This window comes from Pseudocercospora fijiensis (assembly GCF_000340215.1).
Source record: "Pseudocercospora fijiensis CIRAD86 unplaced genomic scaffold MYCFIscaffold_9, whole genome shotgun sequence".
In the NCBI taxonomy this organism is placed as follows: domain Eukaryota; kingdom Fungi; phylum Ascomycota; class Dothideomycetes; order Mycosphaerellales; family Mycosphaerellaceae; genus Pseudocercospora; species Pseudocercospora fijiensis.
This window is the reverse complement of record NW_006921540.1, coordinates 3,159,405-3,179,312: the sequence shown is the minus strand read 5'-3', so window position 1 is coordinate 3,179,312 and position 19,908 is coordinate 3,159,405. Positions and strand designations below refer to the sequence as shown.

General features: G+C 49.5%; 8 protein-coding genes and 1 non-coding gene across 9 annotated transcripts; 4 read left to right on the top strand and 5 right to left on the bottom strand.

The window, feature by feature from the left end:
• Positions 1-352: 352 nt before the first annotated feature.
• On the bottom strand, positions 353-1,018 carry MYCFIDRAFT_43655 (uncharacterized protein; the record flags this gene model as incomplete). Its single annotated transcript, XM_007932360.1, has 1 exon — positions 353-1,018. The coding sequence occupies one exon, from the start codon at positions 1,016-1,018 to the stop codon at positions 353-355; it is 666 nt and encodes a 221-aa protein (XP_007930551.1).
• An 854-nt stretch (positions 1,019-1,872) lies between these two features.
• On the bottom strand, positions 1,873-3,105 carry MYCFIDRAFT_83873 (uncharacterized protein; the record flags this gene model as incomplete). Its single annotated transcript, XM_007932862.1, has 2 exons — positions 1,873-2,054; positions 2,130-3,105. The coding sequence occupies 2 exons, from the start codon at positions 3,103-3,105 to the stop codon at positions 1,873-1,875; spliced, it is 1,158 nt and encodes a 385-aa protein (XP_007931053.1).
• A 233-nt stretch (positions 3,106-3,338) lies between these two features.
• On the bottom strand, positions 3,339-4,500 carry MYCFIDRAFT_72506 (uncharacterized protein). The gene is made up of 2 exons (XM_007932455.1): positions 3,797-4,500; positions 3,339-3,736 (listed from the first exon to the last, which is right to left on the bottom strand). Exons 1-2 carry the CDS (start codon positions 4,374-4,376, stop codon positions 3,369-3,371), a joined length of 948 nt encoding a protein of 315 aa, XP_007930646.1. The 5' UTR covers positions 4,377-4,500; the 3' UTR covers positions 3,339-3,368.
• Positions 4,501-4,733: 233 nt separating this feature from the next.
• MYCFIDRAFT_53655 (uncharacterized protein) lies at positions 4,734-7,353 on the bottom strand. The gene has a single exon (XM_007932394.1). It carries the CDS (start codon positions 6,645-6,647, stop codon positions 4,791-4,793), a length of 1,857 nt encoding a protein of 618 aa, XP_007930585.1. The 5' UTR covers positions 6,648-7,353; the 3' UTR covers positions 4,734-4,790.
• Positions 7,354-7,603: 250 nt separating this feature from the next.
• MYCFIDRAFT_199889 (uncharacterized protein) lies at positions 7,604-8,182 on the top strand (the record flags this gene model as incomplete). Its single annotated transcript, XM_007932861.1, has 1 exon — positions 7,604-8,182. One exon carries the CDS (start codon positions 7,604-7,606, stop codon positions 8,180-8,182), a length of 579 nt encoding a protein of 192 aa, XP_007931052.1.
• A 755-nt stretch (positions 8,183-8,937) lies between these two features.
• MYCFIDRAFT_t70 lies at positions 8,938-9,011 on the top strand. Its single transcript has one exon. It is a non-coding gene; the product is annotated as a tRNA-Val (tRNA).
• Positions 9,012-9,155: 144 nt separating this feature from the next.
• Positions 9,156-10,519, bottom strand: MYCFIDRAFT_212472 (uncharacterized protein). The gene is made up of 2 exons (XM_007932860.1): positions 9,952-10,519; positions 9,156-9,902 (listed from the first exon to the last, which is right to left on the bottom strand). The coding sequence occupies exons 1-2, from the start codon at positions 10,250-10,252 to the stop codon at positions 9,754-9,756; spliced, it is 450 nt and encodes a 149-aa protein (XP_007931051.1). The 5' UTR covers positions 10,253-10,519; the 3' UTR covers positions 9,156-9,753.
• Positions 10,520-11,683: 1,164 nt separating this feature from the next.
• On the top strand, positions 11,684-13,459 carry MYCFIDRAFT_83878 (uncharacterized protein; the record flags this gene model as incomplete). Its single annotated transcript, XM_007932859.1, has 2 exons — positions 11,684-13,099; positions 13,238-13,459. The coding sequence occupies 2 exons, from the start codon at positions 11,684-11,686 to the stop codon at positions 13,457-13,459; spliced, it is 1,638 nt and encodes a 545-aa protein (XP_007931050.1).
• A 650-nt stretch (positions 13,460-14,109) lies between these two features.
• MYCFIDRAFT_43509 (uncharacterized protein) lies at positions 14,110-15,333 on the top strand (the record flags this gene model as incomplete). The annotated part of the gene is made up of 3 exons (XM_007932346.1): positions 14,110-14,274; positions 14,328-14,379; positions 14,594-15,333. The coding sequence occupies 3 exons, from the start codon at positions 14,110-14,112 to the stop codon at positions 15,331-15,333; spliced, it is 957 nt and encodes a 318-aa protein (XP_007930537.1).
• Between the last annotated feature and the right edge of the window lie 4,575 nt (positions 15,334-19,908).

The window sequence follows — 19,908 nt, the reverse complement described above, 5'->3', positions numbered from 1 at the left end:
AGGGATGATAGGTTCTAATCTTGGCTCTTAACTTGGGCGTTCCTTCTGGATTCTTCCTGCCGAACATGTGGACGGCGTTGGATGCGAAGTGCGTGGGAGTTTAGATTACGAGTTCGGAGGCTTGGTGGTTTTCTTGGCTGCTTGGACTGCTGACTTCATGTTGTAGATGGACATATTTCACTCATGCTTCGGATGCTTCTCATTTAGTAGAAGACGATTGAGTGCAGTAGAGAGACACCAATAACAGCAGTAATAGAGAGCTCCCTCTATGCAGGCAGTTTTTGTGACGGTTTGGACGATCCATGCTACTTATACACTAGAATCGGAGAGGAGACAAATAATCACATCTCCTCTAATACGAAGCAGATGTGATCCCCAAGTCGATCCTTGAAACACCCTCAGTCCCATTAACAGGACCTCCAAACTGTGGTAGGCCTCCATCAGTCGTGACATACAAACTCCATCGATCAGACGCCAACCGACCAAACCCAACAGCCGTAGGACCATTCAGCTTATTACTTCCAGTCGAATTCCCTGCAATGACTTCCTGCTGGCCAGTAGGACTAACTTTCGTAACAACACCCAACGGAGAAGCGACATATACATTCCCGTCAAAATCCAAAACAAAATCATCACAACCAAGATTCGCCGCAACAACTTGCGCCTTGCACCCATCCGACACATTACCCTTCTCATCGATTTCGACTTTATACAATTTGCTTTGCCCCGTATTCGTCCAATATAAAGATCCATTATGGACTTTGACGCCATTGATCCCGGGGGGATTGGAAGCGGAACCTTTGGTCGTTGTGTCGTTGAGTGTTACCCCAACACTCCCCTTCTTGACATTGACGTTCCAGACAAGGCCACGGAATGTATCTGCGACAAGAAGATGGTCGGATCTAGGACGAGAAAACGCAATTCCGTTCAAGAGTGCTGCGTTTGGCAAGCTTGCGATACGTTTCGTTGTAGGCTGGCGTGATAGTCGGCCATGCGGGAGAACGAATACTCCTCGCATGTTCAGCTCTGTGATGGAGTAGGAGCTTGGGAATGTGTCGGATGGTGAGGTGATGTTTATGTGGCCTGATGCAATGTAGTAAATATCCCGCTCTCCTTCGACAATGCCATTTGCGCTGGTGACATTCGGGATCGTGTGGACGAGCGTAGGCGGTAGGATGTTCAAAGGGTCGATTTGGTATACGCTCGCGTTGGGGTTGGTGGTGGTCGTCAGGATCTGGCCATTTGGACGTATGGCCAGATTTTCAAATCCAAGGTTGGCGAAGCGAGTGATGTTGAGGATTGGAAGTTGATGATGGTTTTCGGTTGCGGGTAGAGGAGAAGTGTTTGCCCAGCCCAAGGCCAGTGTCAATGCAGTGAAGTGAGCAAGCATTCTTTTCGATATGTGTGCAGCACAGGGTGTGGATGAATGGACAGTAGCGACCTATAACAACTACATCTCTTAATTGCAGGAGCCGCAGTCGCAAGTACATCGGGCGATCGTCGGTCGTGAAGCGGATGGCCGTGCGTGTCCTCATTGGGAATGAACAGCGAAGGAATCGAAGGGATTGGTGGAGCAAGCGTCGAAGGATTCCCATACCACACGACTTCCGTACACAAGCCTCACTGATGATGTCCTTGCCGTGCAGTGGTGGGCATGCGTCTTTCAGCCTCTACCTATGAACTGATGATTTCAGCAATTGAAAAGCCGACGGAACTGATCCCTCCTAAGCAAGTTTAAGTCATCGGTCCAAGGAGTGTCGTCGCAGAGCGACATAATGCATTTCCTGCTATTTATGGCATCAAGCCGAGTACGCCACAATATTCAAGGAGCGCAGTGATGGCAGCCGAAAAGAACGCTCCGCCATTGACGTATCATAGCTGCACCAGCACTTCTGAAGATCCAGTCTTCGACGGTCGAGGTTGATCGATTGGCGCTCTCTCGTACCAACTGCTGTACGGGTCTTCGAGCTTGAAGCGGATCGTTGGAGGACCGTACTCGATGACCTCGTCACCTAGGTCTTCATGCTGATAAAAGTTTAGATGAGAACTCCATCCTATTTGTGCAAATTTTCGTCAGCAACGAGTCTCGTACCACTTTGTGTCATATGACGCAGGATATGACCACTTACGGAAGGACGAAATGTTGCTTGGGATCTTGAAAGCCTTGAATCGCATCGTCAATTTGCCGTGATCAATGCTTTGACCGCTATCGTTTCGATGGAATCGAAGCTCATTTTCATTGACATCTTCTGTAAACTCAAATCCCAGTGCGCCAGTGAGTTCACGGCGTTCGTCAGCAGTCTGTGTACCCAGGATTTCGATCACTTCCAATTTTATCGGCAGATCTTTGTTGTCGTGAACCAGCAGAGCAGCAGCTGTACTCGTCAGGCGATGGCATCCGGAGTCACAATAGCAATTTGTGAGGTCAACCTGTAGATGACGGAGGGCGGGACCCATGGAACAGTGGAGCATATACTTCCACGTTAGGGTCTTCTGAAGCAGTGTGTCGTGGTGAGGTCTCGCCAAGGTACCGTTGGGTGTCCAGACTGGTTTCGTTAAGCAAGCAGACTGCAGTTTATCCTCGCATCGCATGTCAAATGCAATGCTGACCTTCGTTAGAAACTCGCGTTTGAGGTGTCGAAAGCTCAGAGGCCATTTTCTGAGATGCGTGAATGGCGACCAGACTCGAATCAGCCAGACGTTGCACGCCGTGTCATCTTTCGAACCCAATGCGGCGCTCAAAACCATCAAATTGCATGAGAAAAGCCTCTTGGCGGACTCCTCGCGAATCTTCTTGCTCACAAGCAGGAGTTGCCATTTAGGCTTTTCAAATTCACGTCGGCCTTCTAGGCGGACATCTCCAGCCAGAAATGGTGGTAGGAAGACCTTGCCCACCGACAGGCAAATATCATAGATCTGATCTCGAAGCTCAGGTGGAAGGTCGAGGAAGCGGCACGAGGAAAGTCTCGTGGTGGTGCCTTCGTGGTCAGCGATGATTTGATCGAGTGCAGCGTTGGATGCTAGGAGTTGACGAATGACTTCTTCGTTGGTGGCGCGCGTTGCTCGCAGCTGTGCGACTGCATGATCACTCATGGAAGTCGCCATCACGGCCAGCAGGGCACTACAGAGAAAGAGAGAAAGGCGATGGGCCCAGCGATATGTCGTGATGTCCTGATAATAATCGTAATGCGCGGCGTATATGAGGCGTATGTGATGCGATTCTGTGTTGCGATGTAAGACTGATGTCGGTGGAAAGTTCAAGAGAGATACTAAATCTTTGTCAATAGGTACTGCGGCACTCGCACCTACCAAGAGGTCGAAAAGTGAACTTTCCCATTCTTGTCACTCAAATGCGCTCTTGCGTTTCTCTACGCCAACTTTCCAGGCACGAATGGATGGCCTGCTGTGAGACCACCACATACCGCCCACGCCTGCCCATTTACATAACTGCTCTCATCACTGCTCAAGAAAAGCGCCACTCTCGCAACCTCATCAGCAACACCTCCTCTCATCAACGGGTTCAGTTGGCCAATCTTCTGCTCAGATCCTCGTGCTCGAGCCATCTCGTACATCTGTGAAGTCATACCAGTCTCGATAATGCCAGGACATATCGCATTACACCTGATGCCAGTTCCAGAAAGTTGATAGCAAGATGTCTGCATGATAGAGATGACCGCCGCTTTACTCGCACTGTAATCCGTCGCCCCAGCATTCGAACGCATGCCGGCCGAGGAAGCTAAAACAAGGTCAAGTCAGCAAGCAATCAGAAGACCCAAACCGGCACACGACCACTCACCAGTCCCAACAATACTACCGCCAGGAAACTTCTTCTCACTCCCCGTAACCAACATCCCCCTCGCCCCATGCTTAACAGCAAGAAACACCGAAAGAGCATTCACCCTCATAACATCCATAAAATCCTCCGCGTCACTCTCCAAAACACTCTTCATCGTCACCGAAATCCCCGCATTCGCGAAAAAAACATCTAATCTCCCAAACCGACTCAAAGCCTCATCAACCACCTTCGCAACATCCTCTTCCTTTCCCGCATCAACTTTCCTCCCAAGCACCTCACATCCAGGATACTTCCCCTCGATTTCCCTCTTATGCACCTCTAGATAATCCGTATTCAGATCGCAAAGAAAGATGGCTTTGGCACCGTTATTCGCGTAATGGTGTGCTGTGGCACGACCGATTCCTAAAGGAGAGTTGCCGCCGGTGATGATACAGATTTTGTCTTTCATGCGGGGGCCATTGCTGGAAGGGGCGACGGTGGGGATGGTGGGGATGTTTTCGAATTGGCCTGTAGATTTGGGGCGGTTGATGAGATGCTCCGAGAGGGCTTGGAGGCGTTTTTTGGGCGCTGATGAGGCCATGTTTCCTGAAGGTGGTTCTGTAGAGAGATGTGTTTTGTGAGCCCTTCCGAGACGGCCGGAATGATAACAGTGCTGGCTGTGATTGATCTCGTGTGTCGGTGTCGGTGTCGGTGTCGGTGTTGATGTTGATGTTGATGATGGATTGATGTTTGCATGTCTGGGGTGGAGTTCTGAGACCGAGAACAGCCGAGGCATTCGCCAATCCTCTGCACCAAGGAGAAGGAGCCACCTTCACTTGACGCCGTAAACCTCCGTGTAACTATGTGAGATCTGCTGAATTACATCAAATATTCGTAGAGACACCTATCAAAGATCGCGAAGCAGCAATGGTAGTAAGCGCGCAGACGTATGGTTCGTACTCTCGTATACAAGCTTGGCTGGGCTTCATTTGATATCTCAGGACTATGAATCCCTTCATACAGCAATTGATCTTTGCCTCCACCCACCAGGTCCTCGCCATGCATACAACCACAACCCACATGCTATCCAAACACATACAGCCATTGCCCAGAAAGTTGGCGCATAGCATAGGATGCCATAACAAAGCTTGTCTCGAACCACATCTTTCCCTTGAGCATCTCCCAAATTTGCTCCCCACTGGTAGACACCAGAGTAAACCAGTCCCCAGATCGTCGCACCTATGGCCGGCATCATTGCACAAATGCCCCAGTTCGTCCCAAAATTTTCGACGCCCCAAATCACACTGATTATGATTGGTGTCAAGCTGAAAGCTGCTCCATAGCCTGCTCCGATCGATGCTGAGACGAGCCAGAAGCGCTCGGCATGCTGCTGGACTACGCCAGATGCGAGAATGATTTGGCCGATAGACATTAAGATGCAAAAAGCCATGATGAAGGTAACACGGGAAATCTCCAGCCTCTTCTTCTCGCCTGGTAACGACGGGAGGGAAGCAATGCTGTTTACCATAGAGTTCGGGCCACGGCAGTGCTGGTGAGGTACGGAGGTAGGTGCAAGGACATCCGTCAAAGTGCCTGTCAGGATACGGGCGATGGTGCTGGTGACAGCCACAATCGAGACATGCGTAGCGGCTGATGTAGGGTTGCCTTCCTTGGGTTCTGTCCCAGGAGTATACAGTGTGTCAATAATGGTCCCAAGATTGTTGATGAATGCCTCTCCAGGCCCTGTGACGAGCAAGAAGCCAGCTGCAAGAAACCACATTGTCTTATCAGTGAGAAAACGACGAGTCTCAGCATTGAGGAGCCACGTCTTCATCCGCTGCGCCTCGAGCTTCCTCTCCGTCTCTTCCTCTGCTTTGCGGCGAATGTCCAGCATCTCAGAATCAGACAGTGTACCATAGCCAACTTGCTCTTCCCTTTCTTGCAGTAGTCGATGAAAGAATTGACTCTCCTCGAGGTACCCGCTCTGCTCCAGCTCATCCACAGCCTCTTCTATCAGGGTTCCCTCGTCCACGATTCGAAGAGTGAAACAGCCAATGATGCCGGTAGCTAGCAGAAGAATGCCGAGAAAAAGGAAGAAACGGTGCACATCGACATCGCCCTTGCTGCCGTCCGCCTTGGTCTCGTATAGCAGGTGACTGCCGACTTGCGCCTGCCACATACCACTCAAGCCAAAGCATGCGATGGGCAATGCGAGTGCGATACCCTTGTACTTTCCTCGCCCGAAGTTCTTGGCGCAAGTCGTGACAGCGGAGAGGTACATGCAAGATGTGCCGAGACCGATGAAAATGAAAGCGAGAACCATGACCCAGTATGGGTAGCCAGAACCGCCTAGCGCTGGAGGTGGACCACTTTTGTAGGTGAAAGCGGCCAACAGGTACCCGAAGCCGAAAAAGGTGCCTGCGAGAAAAGAGGGCATACCAGGGCCGAAGCGATCACACATCATGCCCCAAAGTGGAACAGGCAAATACATGGCGATCTCAGCAGTGATGGACACGCCATTGACCTGTAGCTGGCTGTAGTGGAGGCGATGCTGGAAGAGTGGCGCATATAATGAGTATGCCGTGATGCTGCCGGCACCCAATGTGTTAATCAATGCCCAGGCAAAGCTGCCGTAGCGCACGAACTCTCTCTTGAACTGCTCTCTATCGTTGTCCGCTATGCCCTCGGCGACATCTGAGAAGAAGCTCCCAGCATAGCTCCTGTCTTCACTTTGCCGCCCACTGCTCTCGCCTTGACTCTCGTCAGGGTGCAGCAGAGGTTTCCCGCCAGGATGGTATTCAAGCTTGTCGATAGTAGCGCCGCCGTTCTCGTGGCCGCGATGGCTCGATGGCTGGCTCGAGGAGGATGGCATGTTGATATGGATGCCTGGGAGGGTGGAATGCGGGAGAGGTCGATGCCGCGGCAGGCCGTCAATGCTATGCTGCTCGTGCCATGGCAAAGTCTTCCACGCTGCGCAGTCTAGGAAGTGGTGAAGGAGATGCTGCCAGCCATGCCTCTGGTAGGCGCCGCGTCTGTCGAGTCACTGGACAAAGGCGCCAGTGCCAGTGCCAGCTCACGCGCGATGTGCTTAGGGAGGGATGGATCCACTCCGGCACTGGGCAGTGAAAGGGTCACGTCATCATGGGTCGGAGCGCCATTTGATGAGTTTGACGAGGCAGGCGTCAAAGCACATCAAAGTCCTTCTTACAGCCTCCTCCTCCTCCCACTTTTCTCCTTCCTTCACCACTCTGATCAGGCCGAACAACTCTGATCGATCGAGTACAGACTACATATCTCACGTCGTATATCTCAACTCTATCGATCGATGCCTGCCTCGGCCCTCGGCTAAGATACCGCTCGCCCTATGCAAATGTGAAACAGTCAATGCGCAGTGCTTTGCGCAAAGTATCCCATTGTGCTGGGCCTGTTGATTATTCCAGGGACCTGCATTTGCCGTATTGATCACATCTCATACCTCATATCTCAACTGGTGGCCCACGCCTTCGTTGGGTAGGACATCCACATAGGTGCCGACTGACACCTGCACGGAATTTGTCAAGTATTTGGAACATACCTTCCTGCCCCAACTGCTGGTCAGGAGTAAGAAAGGGACGGAAGTACCAGAAAAGCTTCGACGGAAAGGAGGCATGCTATCCTTGCAGAGATCGGAGACTGTGAACACACTGCGAGGCCACCTTTAGAAACACAAAGACTATCTTCTTGTTCAGCGCCTATGGCTTGTGGAGCGAGTTCCAGGCCTGATCATCTATCTGGCTGAAAGCAGATCCTCACACAGCCGAACAAAGTAACCCCAACAATAGACTCAGGATGCATACTCACACCATTGGATACCGCAACAAGCCTCGCCTGGAGCTGGCACTCTACGCACGCCCGAAACATCCGAACACTTACCACTGGGCAATATTCACTGCTCCAAAGAGTTCAAAAGGGAAACCCTCTCGATCAGTCACAAAACGACACCTTCTGAACACGCTACAGAATATCGACGGCGTAGTCAGTCAGCCTTGGCGATATGAGCGGATTTCTATCAAGGACTACACTTCTGAGAACCATCTTCTAGCACGGATCGTCGTTGGGAAAGTCTTAACACTGAACCCGGAAAATGATATCGAACAGTCTCTCGGGCCGCTACCGATTTATCAGGAGGACGACGAGGATCAAGCCAAGGCCAATCTTTTTGGATGTTATGCTTGGTGTCGGGCTGCTGTGGAGCAACTCGGGAAAGACGATGTTGTGTCCTTGAAGGGCAGCTGGGATGAACTGGAACTTGGGGCGTTGAAGTTTGTGGAAAAGAAGAAAGCAGACGGTCGATGGAATGGCGAGTGGAAGGGGCCTGCAGGTGTGCCGATGTTCGATCTATTCACCCAGACCGAGATCATGGCATAGAGCTGCACATCTCCCATTTCACAGTTCGCTCCAGAGCACTTCGCAGACTGCTCGCCAAAAATCACGGCAGGAAGGCTGCAATGCTGGTTCGTTGTTTTAGCTGCTCCGCGTAGGTCTAGCACTTGACAGTGTCGGGTTGCGAGCTTGCCGAGCGCAGGCTAAAGATGTGAGAGTGCCTCACGGCTTGGCTTTGCTGTGGGAGCCTTGGTTTCGCCAACCCAAGACATCCGCAGAGCTTCTGACAGGGAAAAGCGAAAGAGTTAGCATGATTACGGTCGGAGTTTGTTTAGAGTTGTTCGTTTGCCTCTTACACTTCTGTATCTTAGATTTTCGGTCCAGTCTGACATAGAACGTATGAGCATCCGCATATGTATGATTCTTGCAGGCTTTTACCACACTTTTGTCTTACATGAGGATCCGATGCAGAGACTATGCAGGTGGTAGGAGATGATACCTAGCAAGGACTCGGATGGAGTCTGAGACGATCCGGGTCACCTTTCTAATTGGGAAATGCCAAGCCTGGTGGGCGTACCGCACCACACTTCACCTTTCGGACTTGAGCAACCCAGCAGCTGACAGCTCTCCGCGACGTCAAAGACCAGAGATTCATTACGCCTTTGAACAGAACTTCCGATTCGCGAAAAGCCTTGACAGCTCACAAACAAGCTCAGAGCGAGATTCATGCCCACTACCACGCCCACCAAATACTGTGCATTACATATCATCAGGACCGTCACGCTACCATCCAATCAGCGGCTGCCCTGGTGTAGTTGGTTATCACGTCAGTCTAACACACTGAAGGTCGCCGGTTCAAGTCCGGCGGGCAGTATCATCTGAGTGCGCTCAGGGTGATGTGACAATGTCCGCATACGTCCTTAAATTTTTTTGTCTTTTGGCTCCAACTCCAATTCCACCCGATGACAGAGTGTTGCTTTTTGTCCTAGAAAAGCTTTCATGTAAGAACGATCTATATGACAAGCAATGATTCTTTTTGCATTATAATTAGAGCATAATTCAATCCGCAGTCGATAGTCGTAGTCTAAGGCTTGTATTTTGCTTTACAAGTATTCGTATTTATAGAAGAATAAACATATAAAGGAAGACTTTGATATGCATTCCCACTCTACACGTCACAATCATGCCTCTATGCGACTGGCGTAAGCATTGTGGTGCGAATCCAGCGACCACAGTTACCGACTCTATGACCGACGCATCCTTCACGGCAAACTGCATATGAGACAGATGGATATGCCACTGAGGACATGTTTTGATCGTTGCCGCCTGTGGTTGTAGCTCCCCGTTGATCGAGTCGAGAAATCGGAAGATCGTATAGTCCGCCTAGATCATCACGTTGACATAGTATTCCTTAGTCTTTTGATTTTTGTGGGTCATAGCCAAGGCGGTTTTTGATGGCTGCGCGCAGTTGCGGCACCGTGTACTTGTGACTGTACTAAGCTGTGAGACGGCGTGTCTATATTTGTTTAGCGTCGAGTGTATCCACAGCTGCTTGCGGCGTTGTTTCCACAGCGCGTAGCCTTCTTCGCTGAAGCCCTCGAGTGCGCTATTAGTGCTCAATTGAGCTGCTTCAGCAGTAGCGTTGTGAGCTTAGATATGGTGGCCGTGTCGGCCTGCGGTATGATTGCGATGATTGCGCGACGCAAGAGGCCAAGGAAAATCTTTATGGCCACAGGTTGGTGTCTCCTGTCGATCCAGCCGTAAGCTATTCGGAGTTAGCAGAGGATTCGGAAGAACCTATTCAAAGATCTTACCCAGCGTACTGTGGTAGCGGTTGGCCCACCACGCCCAAACATCAACCAGTACCGATTCGGTGACTACGCGTCCGTGTGGCGGCAGAGGGCCGATCTCGCGTATTGGCGGGAATGCTGGGCTATACTGAGCATACTTGTAGTCCACGAGCACCTTGTGAGATGCGTAGGCCGCTTCCCGATTGCGCAGCCCGTTCATTATGAACGGCGTTAAGTGCGAGAGTGCGATATAGTCCTGCGCAAAAGGATCGCCCTCGAGATGTCGCACCTTTAGGTAGAGGACCTCGGATTGCTCTTGCAGCATCAACGAGTCAACATGTTGGTGTGCCGCCGCAATCGTATCTGCTGCTGCTTCAAGGGCATTCGCAGCTTCTGCAATGCCATCACTTGAGGGCTCCTAGAAGAGGACCACGCGGCACTGCGGGCAAGTATTGGAAGAAGCCAGCCATTTTTCAGCGCAATAGCGGCAAAGGATGTATAAGCCGTGGAGGGTAATAGCTTGCCCACTGTCCTCGGTTGCCTAGGAGAAGCGATGCATATTCTTGCACGCAGGATATGCCGCAACAACTCCAGCAACGACGATGGTCGGAGTCGCGATACCGTAGGCCAGCTTCCAATTTAACGGTCCTACTGAGACCAAGAGCAGGTGAAGCCACATCTTGGCCGGCATACCAGTATATAACGAGTCCGACAGTAATATACATACTGAACATGTTGATATTCGTGGCCACAAGTGCTTTCGGAAAGTCTAGTGACCGCTCTATCTCCTCCATAAGCGAGAGATGCAGTGAACGATACCAAAACGTTGTTAATATCCAGACTCCAGTCCGCGAAGTCTGTGATAGCCGAAGGTAGCGCGACATATACAGTTCCTTTGCCTGGTTTGTCTACAGCCATAGCAATCAGTGCAATCATTGTGGCCGTGATAATGCAACAGTATGAGGTCAAGGAGAGCCATGAATGCGATTTGAGGGTCCGCGGAAGTGTGCAAGTCATGCAAATGATCAGCCCAATCACTTTGAACACCATGCCATTTTCAGAGCTCCTGAGAGGCTCCTCCTGCAAAGTCATACTGGAAATCTCGACGGAGGGATATTGGTCGGTCTTGATCAAGTGTCTGCACTCAGATCTTTCCTTTTTGCATTTTTGAGTGAAGCTTTGGTCGAAAACGATGGAAATTTTGCTTGAAGTCAGGTGTAGCGCCTCTTTCTGGCGGCATTATCCTTCTCTCAACTAGAACATCATGTCAATATGTCCGCAAAAAGATCTTGGTTTGTTTGCGTGATCTTGAGCAATGCCAGCAGTGGCGATGACTAGGACCTGAGGAGTATTTTCGTCGGTTGTGCCTTCGAATGTGCCTGAGATCTCCTCTGCCGACAACTGGAAATGTGAAAGTGCGCTCTTCACGAGAGGTCTGGACAGCCATGAAGAGTACCAGGGTGCCAATGTGGAAGTGAGAGTTCTCCCGTATGCAGTGCAGTGCAGTATGGGCAGGCTCTTGACCAGCCGTGCTGAAAAATGCTGGGAGCGGGACCAGTTGAACATCAAGTTCGCGTTTCGAAGCTCGACGCGGCTCCTCACAAATTTCCAGGCCACATAGAAACAAGCAGAATCACTGCCAGCAACAACACAATATCATCTCCATATCCCGACCGCAAACCGCATCGAGAGGCGCTCCGAATCCCCACACAAATCTGACAATTGCTGAAAAGCTCCCAACCGCGCACAGCCGGCCATGGCAGGCATCTTTGGGCAAGGCCGCAACGGCACTCTGTTCCTAGGAGGGCAAAAGATCAGTGGCAGCGATATTCGCGACCAAAATGTCCTCGCCACCCAAGCCATTGCGAACATCGTCAAGTCTTCGTTCGGCCCGTCAGGACTGGACAAGATGATGGTGGACGACATTGGTGATGTGACAGTCACCAACGACGGGGCTACCATCCTCTCACTCCTCAACGTCGAGCACCCAGCTGGCAAGATCCTCGTCGACCTGGCCCAACAGCAAGATAAGGAAGTTGGAGATGGCACGACGAGTGTGGTCCTCATCGCTGCTGAACTGCTACGCCGCGGAAACGAGCTTATGAAGATGCGCATACACCCTACCACCATTATCACCGGGTACCGATTAGCACTCCGAGAAGCTGTGCGATATATGAACGAGAACGTGAGCACAAAGGTGGAGACACTCGGACGGGAGAGCTTGATCAACATCGCGAAGACGTCGATGAGCTCCAAGATCATTGGTGCCGATTCAGACTTCTTTGCGAACATGGTCGTGGATGCCATCACAAGCGTGAAGACCACCAATGCCAGAAATGAGGTCAGATACCCAGTCAAGGCAGTGAACGTGCTCAAATCGCACGGAAAGAGCGCTACAGAGTCGATGCTAGTAAAAGGCTATGCTTTGAATTGCACTGTTGCCAGCCAAGCGATGAAGACGAGAATCACAGATGCCAAGATTGCGGTGCTGGATATGAATCTGCAGAAAGAGCGCATGAAGATGGGCGTGAATGTGGTAATTGACGATCCAGCACAGTTGGAGAAGATTCGGGAGCGTGAGAGCAGCTTGGTGGTGGAAAGAGTGGAGATGATCTTGAAGGCAGGCGCGAACGTGATCTTCACAACCAAGGGTATCGACGACTTGTGCTTGAAGCATTTCGTGGAGAAGGGAGCGATGGCAGTGAGGAGGTGTAAGAAGGAGGATTTGAGGCGGATAGAAAAGGCGACCGGGGCTACAATGATCTCGACGCTCGCAGACATCAACACGGGTGATGAGGTGTTCGACCCCAAGGCGCTCGGTGAGGCGAAGGAGGTTGTGCAAGAGAGGATATCGGACGACGAGTGCATTCTTGTGAAGGGTCCCAAGGTGCATACCGCAGCATCCATCATCCTACGAGGTCCCAACGAGTACTCTCTGGACGAGATGGAGCGCTCTGTACACGATTCGCTCTCTGCCGTCAAGCGCACGCTTGAGTCCGGACGCATCGTGCCAGGTGGTGGTGCTGTTGAGACCGCCTTGCACATCTACCTCGAGGAGTGGGCGACATCAGTGGGCTCACGAGAACAGCTCGCCATCGGTGCATTTGCTGCTTCCTTGCTCGTCATTCCAAGCACACTTGCGGTCAACGCTGCAAAAGACTCGTCAGAACTGGTGGCACAGCTGCGATCACGGCATGCGCTGTCGCAACGCTCGGCAGAGCCCGCATCGGCACATGCACCAGCTCCTGCAAACGGCGCGCCCACGCCCGCTCAGACCAAAACACAACAAGCACTTGATGCCGACGCCAAGGCTCTGGCGAAGGCAAAGGGCTACAAGAATTACGGACTTGACCTCTCCAAGGGCAAAGTGCACGATTGCGTCAAGGCAGGCGTGCTCGAGCCTTCCATGTCGAAAGTCAAGCAGCTCAAGTCTGCTGTGGAAGCATGTGTTGCGATTATGAGAATTGACACGTTGATCAAGCTGGATCCGGAGCAGAGAGGCGATCCTGGCGACGACGGACATGGTCACTAGACTTGCGGAACTTGATCAGAGGCCGTGTCATGAGTGGAAGTGTAGTCTGCGAACGATGCATGTCGCTTCTGTACAAGACTTATGTAGAGCAGAGAGCGGAAATGTTCAGCAGCTTGGAATGGCTACTGCATGGTTGACACGCCAAGACTCAGGAGCAGTATGATCATGGATGTCGCAGCTTTCAGAGATGCACGTGGGCTGATTGGCTTTCACAGCAAGCGCGAAAAGGCTTGGCACAGCGGCTAGGACAGCGACTACTAAACGCACCACTAAACGCGACACACATCCAGCGGCAGCGCCAGCGCCAGCAGACACGCGACGGCGACCACATGAGTGCGAACAAAGGCCTCTCGGTTGAGTCTCGCGTATGGAGTCTTTGTCTCGCTGTCGTCGTCATGTCTATGAATAGTCTGCCACCAATTTCGGCGAGTAGATCCATTGTCGCGACACAACAGTCGCTAGACCTCTATTCACTGCCGCCTCCAAGTGACTTTCTCTCTTCCCTGTCCCTTTTCGACACCTTCACTGTCACGATAACGAATTTCTTTTACCCTTCTTGTTTATTCCTTAACCTCTTGCTGGCAAGAGTTAACACCACCCAAACAGAAATACATACGACCGCCCATAACTCCAGCAGCCATACCAACAACATGGCGCGACCACGCCAATTCCAGCCATACGCCATCCTTCCGGTCCTGGTGACCTTGACGGCTTTCGTACTCACCTTCCTCTGCGTCTTTGCTGGAAACAAACCGGGCATGATGGACGACTATGCAGTCTTCACACTCAACGTCTCCCGCATCGGACAGAACGCCGTCAACAAGATCGACGACAAGATCATGGGCTTCAACATTACCAAGATCGTCAGCAAGCGCTCTCTCCCTGTCGATGTCGAAGCATTCCCGACACCAGTCACCCTCGTTCCACGAGCAGAAATCACACTCGCGCCAGAACTCGACATTGCCCTCATGGCTCGCGACATCGACTCCCTGGTCGGTGATCTAACCGAAGGCGTAGCATCGCTCAAATCCGAAGCAGGCGGCAAAATCACCTCAGCCCAATCCGCCATCCAATCCAAAGCCACCGCCATCGCCTCAGGCGTAGAATCCGGCATCAATTCTATCGAAGCCCTAGCCGTCAGCAAAATCTCTTCGGCCCTGAACTCTGCCCAAACCTCCGTCGTCGAAGCCATCAACGACACATACATGGACTTCATCGAAGAAATGGATCTCAGCGATTTCTACGCCATTCATCTCCGTACCACTTGTTCCGGAGAATTTGTGATGCCCAACGGTACCAACGTTACGATCGGTGTCTCAGCTCCCCCGCCAAATGGTACGGAGAAGGTGATTACATCTTGCGACCAACATTCCGACCTCAACCCGCTCATTTTCATTCGGGTCCTTTATTACATCGCAATCATATGTCTCGGCCTCGCCCTCCTCCTCAGCATTTGGTCCGTCATCTCCTTCTCTCGAAAGAAGGTCATCGCCAACGTAATCTTCTGTCTCCCGGCCCTCGGCTTTCTGGCTCTAGCTTCCGTATCCTCTCACGGCATCGCCATCGGTTCTGCGGCAGTTCTCAACTTCTTGGGAGATGGGATCGGCATTCGGGCGAACAAAGGGGGCAAGTTCATTGCTTTGACCTGGGCGACGACGATTCTTGTGCTTGTTGATTTGGGACTTTGGGTTTTGCTTTTCCTTGTAGGAGAGCGTTTGCCTGGAGTTAAGGATCGGGGGGTGAGGGAGAAGGAGATGGAGATGGAGAGGGAAAAGGAAAGTCATGAGTTGCCGAGGATTAGACATTTGGGGACGAGTAACGGGGAGCAGGAGAAGAGGGGTTCTGCGCCTTGGCCGTTTGCTGAGAGGCGGTGATTTTGGTGAGACTTGGAGTAGGTGTGTTCCTTTCCTTTGATGCTGCGATTCTAGCGTGTTCGTATTGAGCTACTTTCGCTACAAGATGTTTCGTGTTTCACCCATTTTCTTTGTCGTCGCGACTTTCCCCCTCGTCACTGCAGGGCAGTCCGCGTTTTAGCACTCGCAGCACGTGCCATCGCTCCCACAGGTTTCATATGCAAGAAGCCGTTTCTTGGCAACTACAAATTTACAGCTCGCGACTTCGACATCCTGCTTCCATCCAACAACATCGCAAGTTCGCCATAAACACAACAATCACTATGAAAGACTCCGAAATCATGGACTCGACCGAGGCCGACAAGTCTTCGTCCATGAAAGACTTAGGCACATTACTATCCTCCTCGACCATCAGCTCAAGTACCAGCGCAGTCAAAGAACCCTCATCTGGCTCGCGCGTCTCTAATACCGCAGAACTCCTCGAACAAATCCTCAAAAACCTCGATCTCGAAAGCTACGAAGGCATTCAAACCCTCCTTCTCAGCCAACGCACAAGTAAAGCTTTCCACAGCATCATCGCCTCAACACCATCCCTCCAACGTGCCCTGCACTTCAGCGCTCTCTACAAACGGTATCAACCCGACTCAAAACACTCGCAGCGCAGTCCGTTCTTCAATAACGGCCGTTATATCAAACTCCTCGACCTTTTCAACTCGGAGATGGCGATCGACTTTGATTACGAGTATGCGATCGAGGGTACTGGGGGAGTTATTGGGATTACGGTTATTGTGAGGCGGACGGAGAGGGAGTGGTATGAGAGACAGGAGGGAATTTCGAGTCCGGGTAGAAGTTTGCTACGGCAATCTTGGCGTCGAATGCATTTGTTTGAGGATGCTGGGCTTGTGGTGGGGACGCTGAGGAATGAGGGGTTGTATAATTATGAGGTGAAGGGGTATTGGAAGAATCCGACGTTGGGAGAGGTGTTCGATTTGTTGTATTGTGTTTGAGGTGGGGGGTTGGGGATGATGGGAGGGGAGGATAGATGGATGGGAGGGATGGGTGGTAGTGGTGGTGACTACACCGCGCTATAACGTGTCACGTAGCTAGTAGCTACAAGGAATCACTCCCTGTTAGAACCTCTGATTCTGTGTCCACTTCTCTCCGCCCAAGTTGCTGCTATTAACGCTACGACGGAGTGGCGCTGTGCCCGATCCCAAAGGCGCCAAAAGTCCTCTACACCTGCTATACTGGCAAATGCTAAGTTCCGTCGAGCCGTGTATTGGAGGAGCATAATTATAGCGGCTAGAGACTCCGGCTTATAGGAGCAGGCTTACTTACATATTCACAAATTGACTTCACTTCGAAATAGGAAGGCACTAAAACAGGAAATTGGAAGGCACTACCTAGCGGCGCAAACTTCACCTCCGACTTCTGAAACAACTTCTTGCAACTTCAAGCTCCACGACAACTTCTTGCAACATCAACCTCTGCAGCATCAACGTCTGGAGCATCAACGTCTGCAGCATCAACGTCTGCAGCATCAACGTCTGCAGCATCAACCTCTACACCGTTACCTCTACACCGTTACCTCTACACCGTTACCTCTACACTACCAACCTCCACACTATCCGCTCCTGCAACATCAAACTTTGCAACATAATGACCAACGGTAACATGACCAACGACTATCAGCGAGCCTCTACACTATACGCCGAGAACGCGAGCGAACAAGAGGCCCCTTTCGCCTCTGAGAATGCCCGCGGTAAGTAAGATTTGAACCGGCCTCAAAAAGAGGCAGGTAGCGAAAGCGCTACCTAGGAAGATCTAGACGAGTTTAACGAAGATTTCGATACTAAAGGCAGTGCAGATCGAGAAATATTACGGCGGGAGATAAGCGGCCTCGACTTTAAAGAGGCGAGCGGCGTACGCGACCTCTACGAAAGCGGAAACACAGAAAGCGAGAACCTTTTCGTCTCGGCGAGCGACTATAAGACCTTATCCGTCTTTAAGGATCTCCGCGGTAAGTATTACTATAGAGTGTTACCTACCTATAGGAAGCTGCTCTACGGGAGAATCCTTTAACTTTTCTTTATATACTAAATTTAGTATATATCTTTTGTTGTAGATTAGTTAGCACTGCTAAGTGCTAAGAGCTAATTTCCTAGTGATATATGTAGCATCTAGCGTAGACAGAACTTAATCCCTTCTTCTCTATATAATTCTATAGTCAATTAATTAATAACTTGTTCTACTTAGCTTAATTACAATAGGTTATAAGCCCGGCGCATACGCTTACCTGTCCTAACTAATATAGACGAATTGTTATTACAGAGATACTAGTTTGAAGCTAATTCCACTAGCTACAGATCAAGTAGCACCTCTAGAGTTAATAACCGAAATAGGGCTACCCTGCACTTAGTACTAAATCAGATCTAACTAATAATTAGTACCTATAAGCTAAGCGAGCTGAGAAAGAGCTTAGCAGTATAGCTAACAATAAAGAATCCGTAAAAAGCATTAAGGAAAATCGTATCCTTACGAGGACGACTAACTTTTCATTATAGAGACAGATCCTTTAGAAAGAGCTGCTAAAGGAGAAAGTGTATAGATATATACTTTATAACTTGAAATAGGCAAAGCTATACTATAAACCTCTCCGAATTAACTACGATAACGATCCGGATTTTGATAAAGCCCTTAGAGAGTTTATAGAGAAGGATAGCATTGCTATAGGTATTCTAGTTAAGATAATCTCACTAGATCTAAGACCCAATTTTGGGAGTATAATTACGTAGAAGACTGCTAAGGACTACTACGAGACTATAGCAGCTATATACTAACCAATTATTATAGTAGATATCTATAATACCCTAAAGGATTTTGGAATAGTTACTCTTAAGCAAGCAATATCCGATAGTACCCTTAAGTACTATAAAGACTTCTAAGTATAGGTATAGAAGTACAAAACAGCTACTAAGCAGTTTGAAAGAGTATACGGGGTCAAGCCTAAGGACATTAAAATCCTAGATATAATGATTAGGATGCTCTTTATTAATAGTCTTTAGTACTATGAATGGCTTAGAAGCTGGAGGTATAATAATAAACCGGAAGGGACTAGCTAGACTCTCGAAGCAATAATTATATCCCTTAGGAAGGAAAAGCCTCTAAGGTTATAGAACTAGCAATAAGGCAAGGCCTTTACAGTTGTCTCTAACATTAAGGTTAGGGATAACAATAAGCAGTGCTAGTACTACAAGCATAAGCATACTAATACAAAGTGCTAGAAACAACATCCTAATAGAAAGCTATCTAAGGATAAGGGCAAGTTAAAGAAGAAGTCAAAAGATAAGGACAAGTCTAAATTAAAGGATAAGGATAAATCCAAGTCTAGGAATAAGGCTATAGCTACTAGAAAAGATAACAGCAGTAATAATAATAACGAGTGTGAATCAGATTCTGACTCGGAAGGCTAGGCTTTAGGGGTATACGTTACACTAACCCTAGCCTAAGCATCCTTTAATTAAAGCCCAACTCCTATTGCATTAGCATCCCCTATAAACTAGGACAAAGCAATCAAAATCTAGGACACTAGCATATTATACTATATGTTCAACAACAAGGACTAGTTCTATAACCTTAGATCCCTTAAATTACCTGCTAAGTTTAGCCTTGCTCTAGGTAAGGGAAGCTATAGAATGATTAGGGACATTTACCTTGAATTCCTTTAGAAAGGCAAAACTATAAAGATAGTGCTTAGAGAGGTGTTGTATTTACCTAACTCTAATATAAATCTAATCTTAGCAGAGAGGATCTATAGTAAAACTGGATACTTCCTATATAGGCTAACTATAACTATCTAAAGAAAGGATGGTAAGGTTATTAGAGAGGCAAAGATTAACAATGTTGTAACAGTTCTAAAGCATGTTAGGATTGTTCCTCCTAAAAGCTAGCTAGCTATTATGCTAGCAGTTGCCTAACCGAAGGTAGACACTGTTAGAGTGCATTAGAGACTTAGCTATATTAGAAGCAAGATACTAAATGCAACTAAAGCCTACTAAGACTATCTTAGCATTAACTATATTAACACTACCGAATTAGGTGTTACGGTTACTCGCGACAGATCGTTAGGTAACTTCTTATTACGTGCAAGCCGAGGCTTCTTTAGAGAGGCTAATATAAGCGGGAGGCAGAGACAGAATAATTGGTACAAAGGTAATTCCAATTAGTAAGTAGGTAATATAAGTTGAACGCCTCGAGCTATAAGGGCATTCCGGCGTTCCTAAATATAAAGGAGATATCTTGTCTATAGTCGTAAGCGACGTAAGCGACGCTATCGCTCTCGACCGCTCCTATCGCTCCTAGTAAGATAGAGCGACAGCTTAGCCTACTAGTCTTAGCGTCGCTCTAAGATTATATAAGGACTCTAACTAATTAGATCCGTAACACTATCCCCCTCCTTAAGCGGGATAGTCCCTTATTCCGGAACTTTCTAATTCTAACTTCTTTGCTATGCTAAAGTCATTAAAGGACTTGTCTTCTCGTTAGCGTAAGGAAAATATCGCAAATAATATCCTTGCCGACTGCCTCGAAATGCCG

What these genes read in the sequence shown, in the direction of transcription:
- MYCFIDRAFT_72506 (XM_007932455.1), bottom strand. Translation starts at nt 4,376, where the DNA reads ATGGCCTCATCAGCGCCCAAAAAACGCCTCCAAGCCCTCTCGGAGCAT. An exon ending in CGGTAGTATTGTTGGGACTG is followed by an intron (nt 3,737 to 3,796) that starts GTGAGTGGTCGT and finishes ACCTTGTTTTAG; the next exon opens with CTTCCTCGGCCGGCATGCGT.
- MYCFIDRAFT_53655 (XM_007932394.1), bottom strand. Translation starts at nt 6,647, where the DNA reads ATGCCATCCTCCTCGAGCCAGCCATCGAGCCATCGCGGCCACGAGAAC.
- MYCFIDRAFT_212472 (XM_007932860.1), bottom strand. Translation starts at nt 10,252, where the DNA reads ATGCTGCAAGAGCAATCCGAGGTCCTCTACCTAAAGGTGCGACATCTC. An exon ending in CCGCTACCACAGTACGCTGG is followed by an intron (nt 9,903 to 9,951) that starts GTAAGATCTTTG and finishes AACTCCGAATAG; the next exon opens with CTTACGGCTGGATCGACAGG.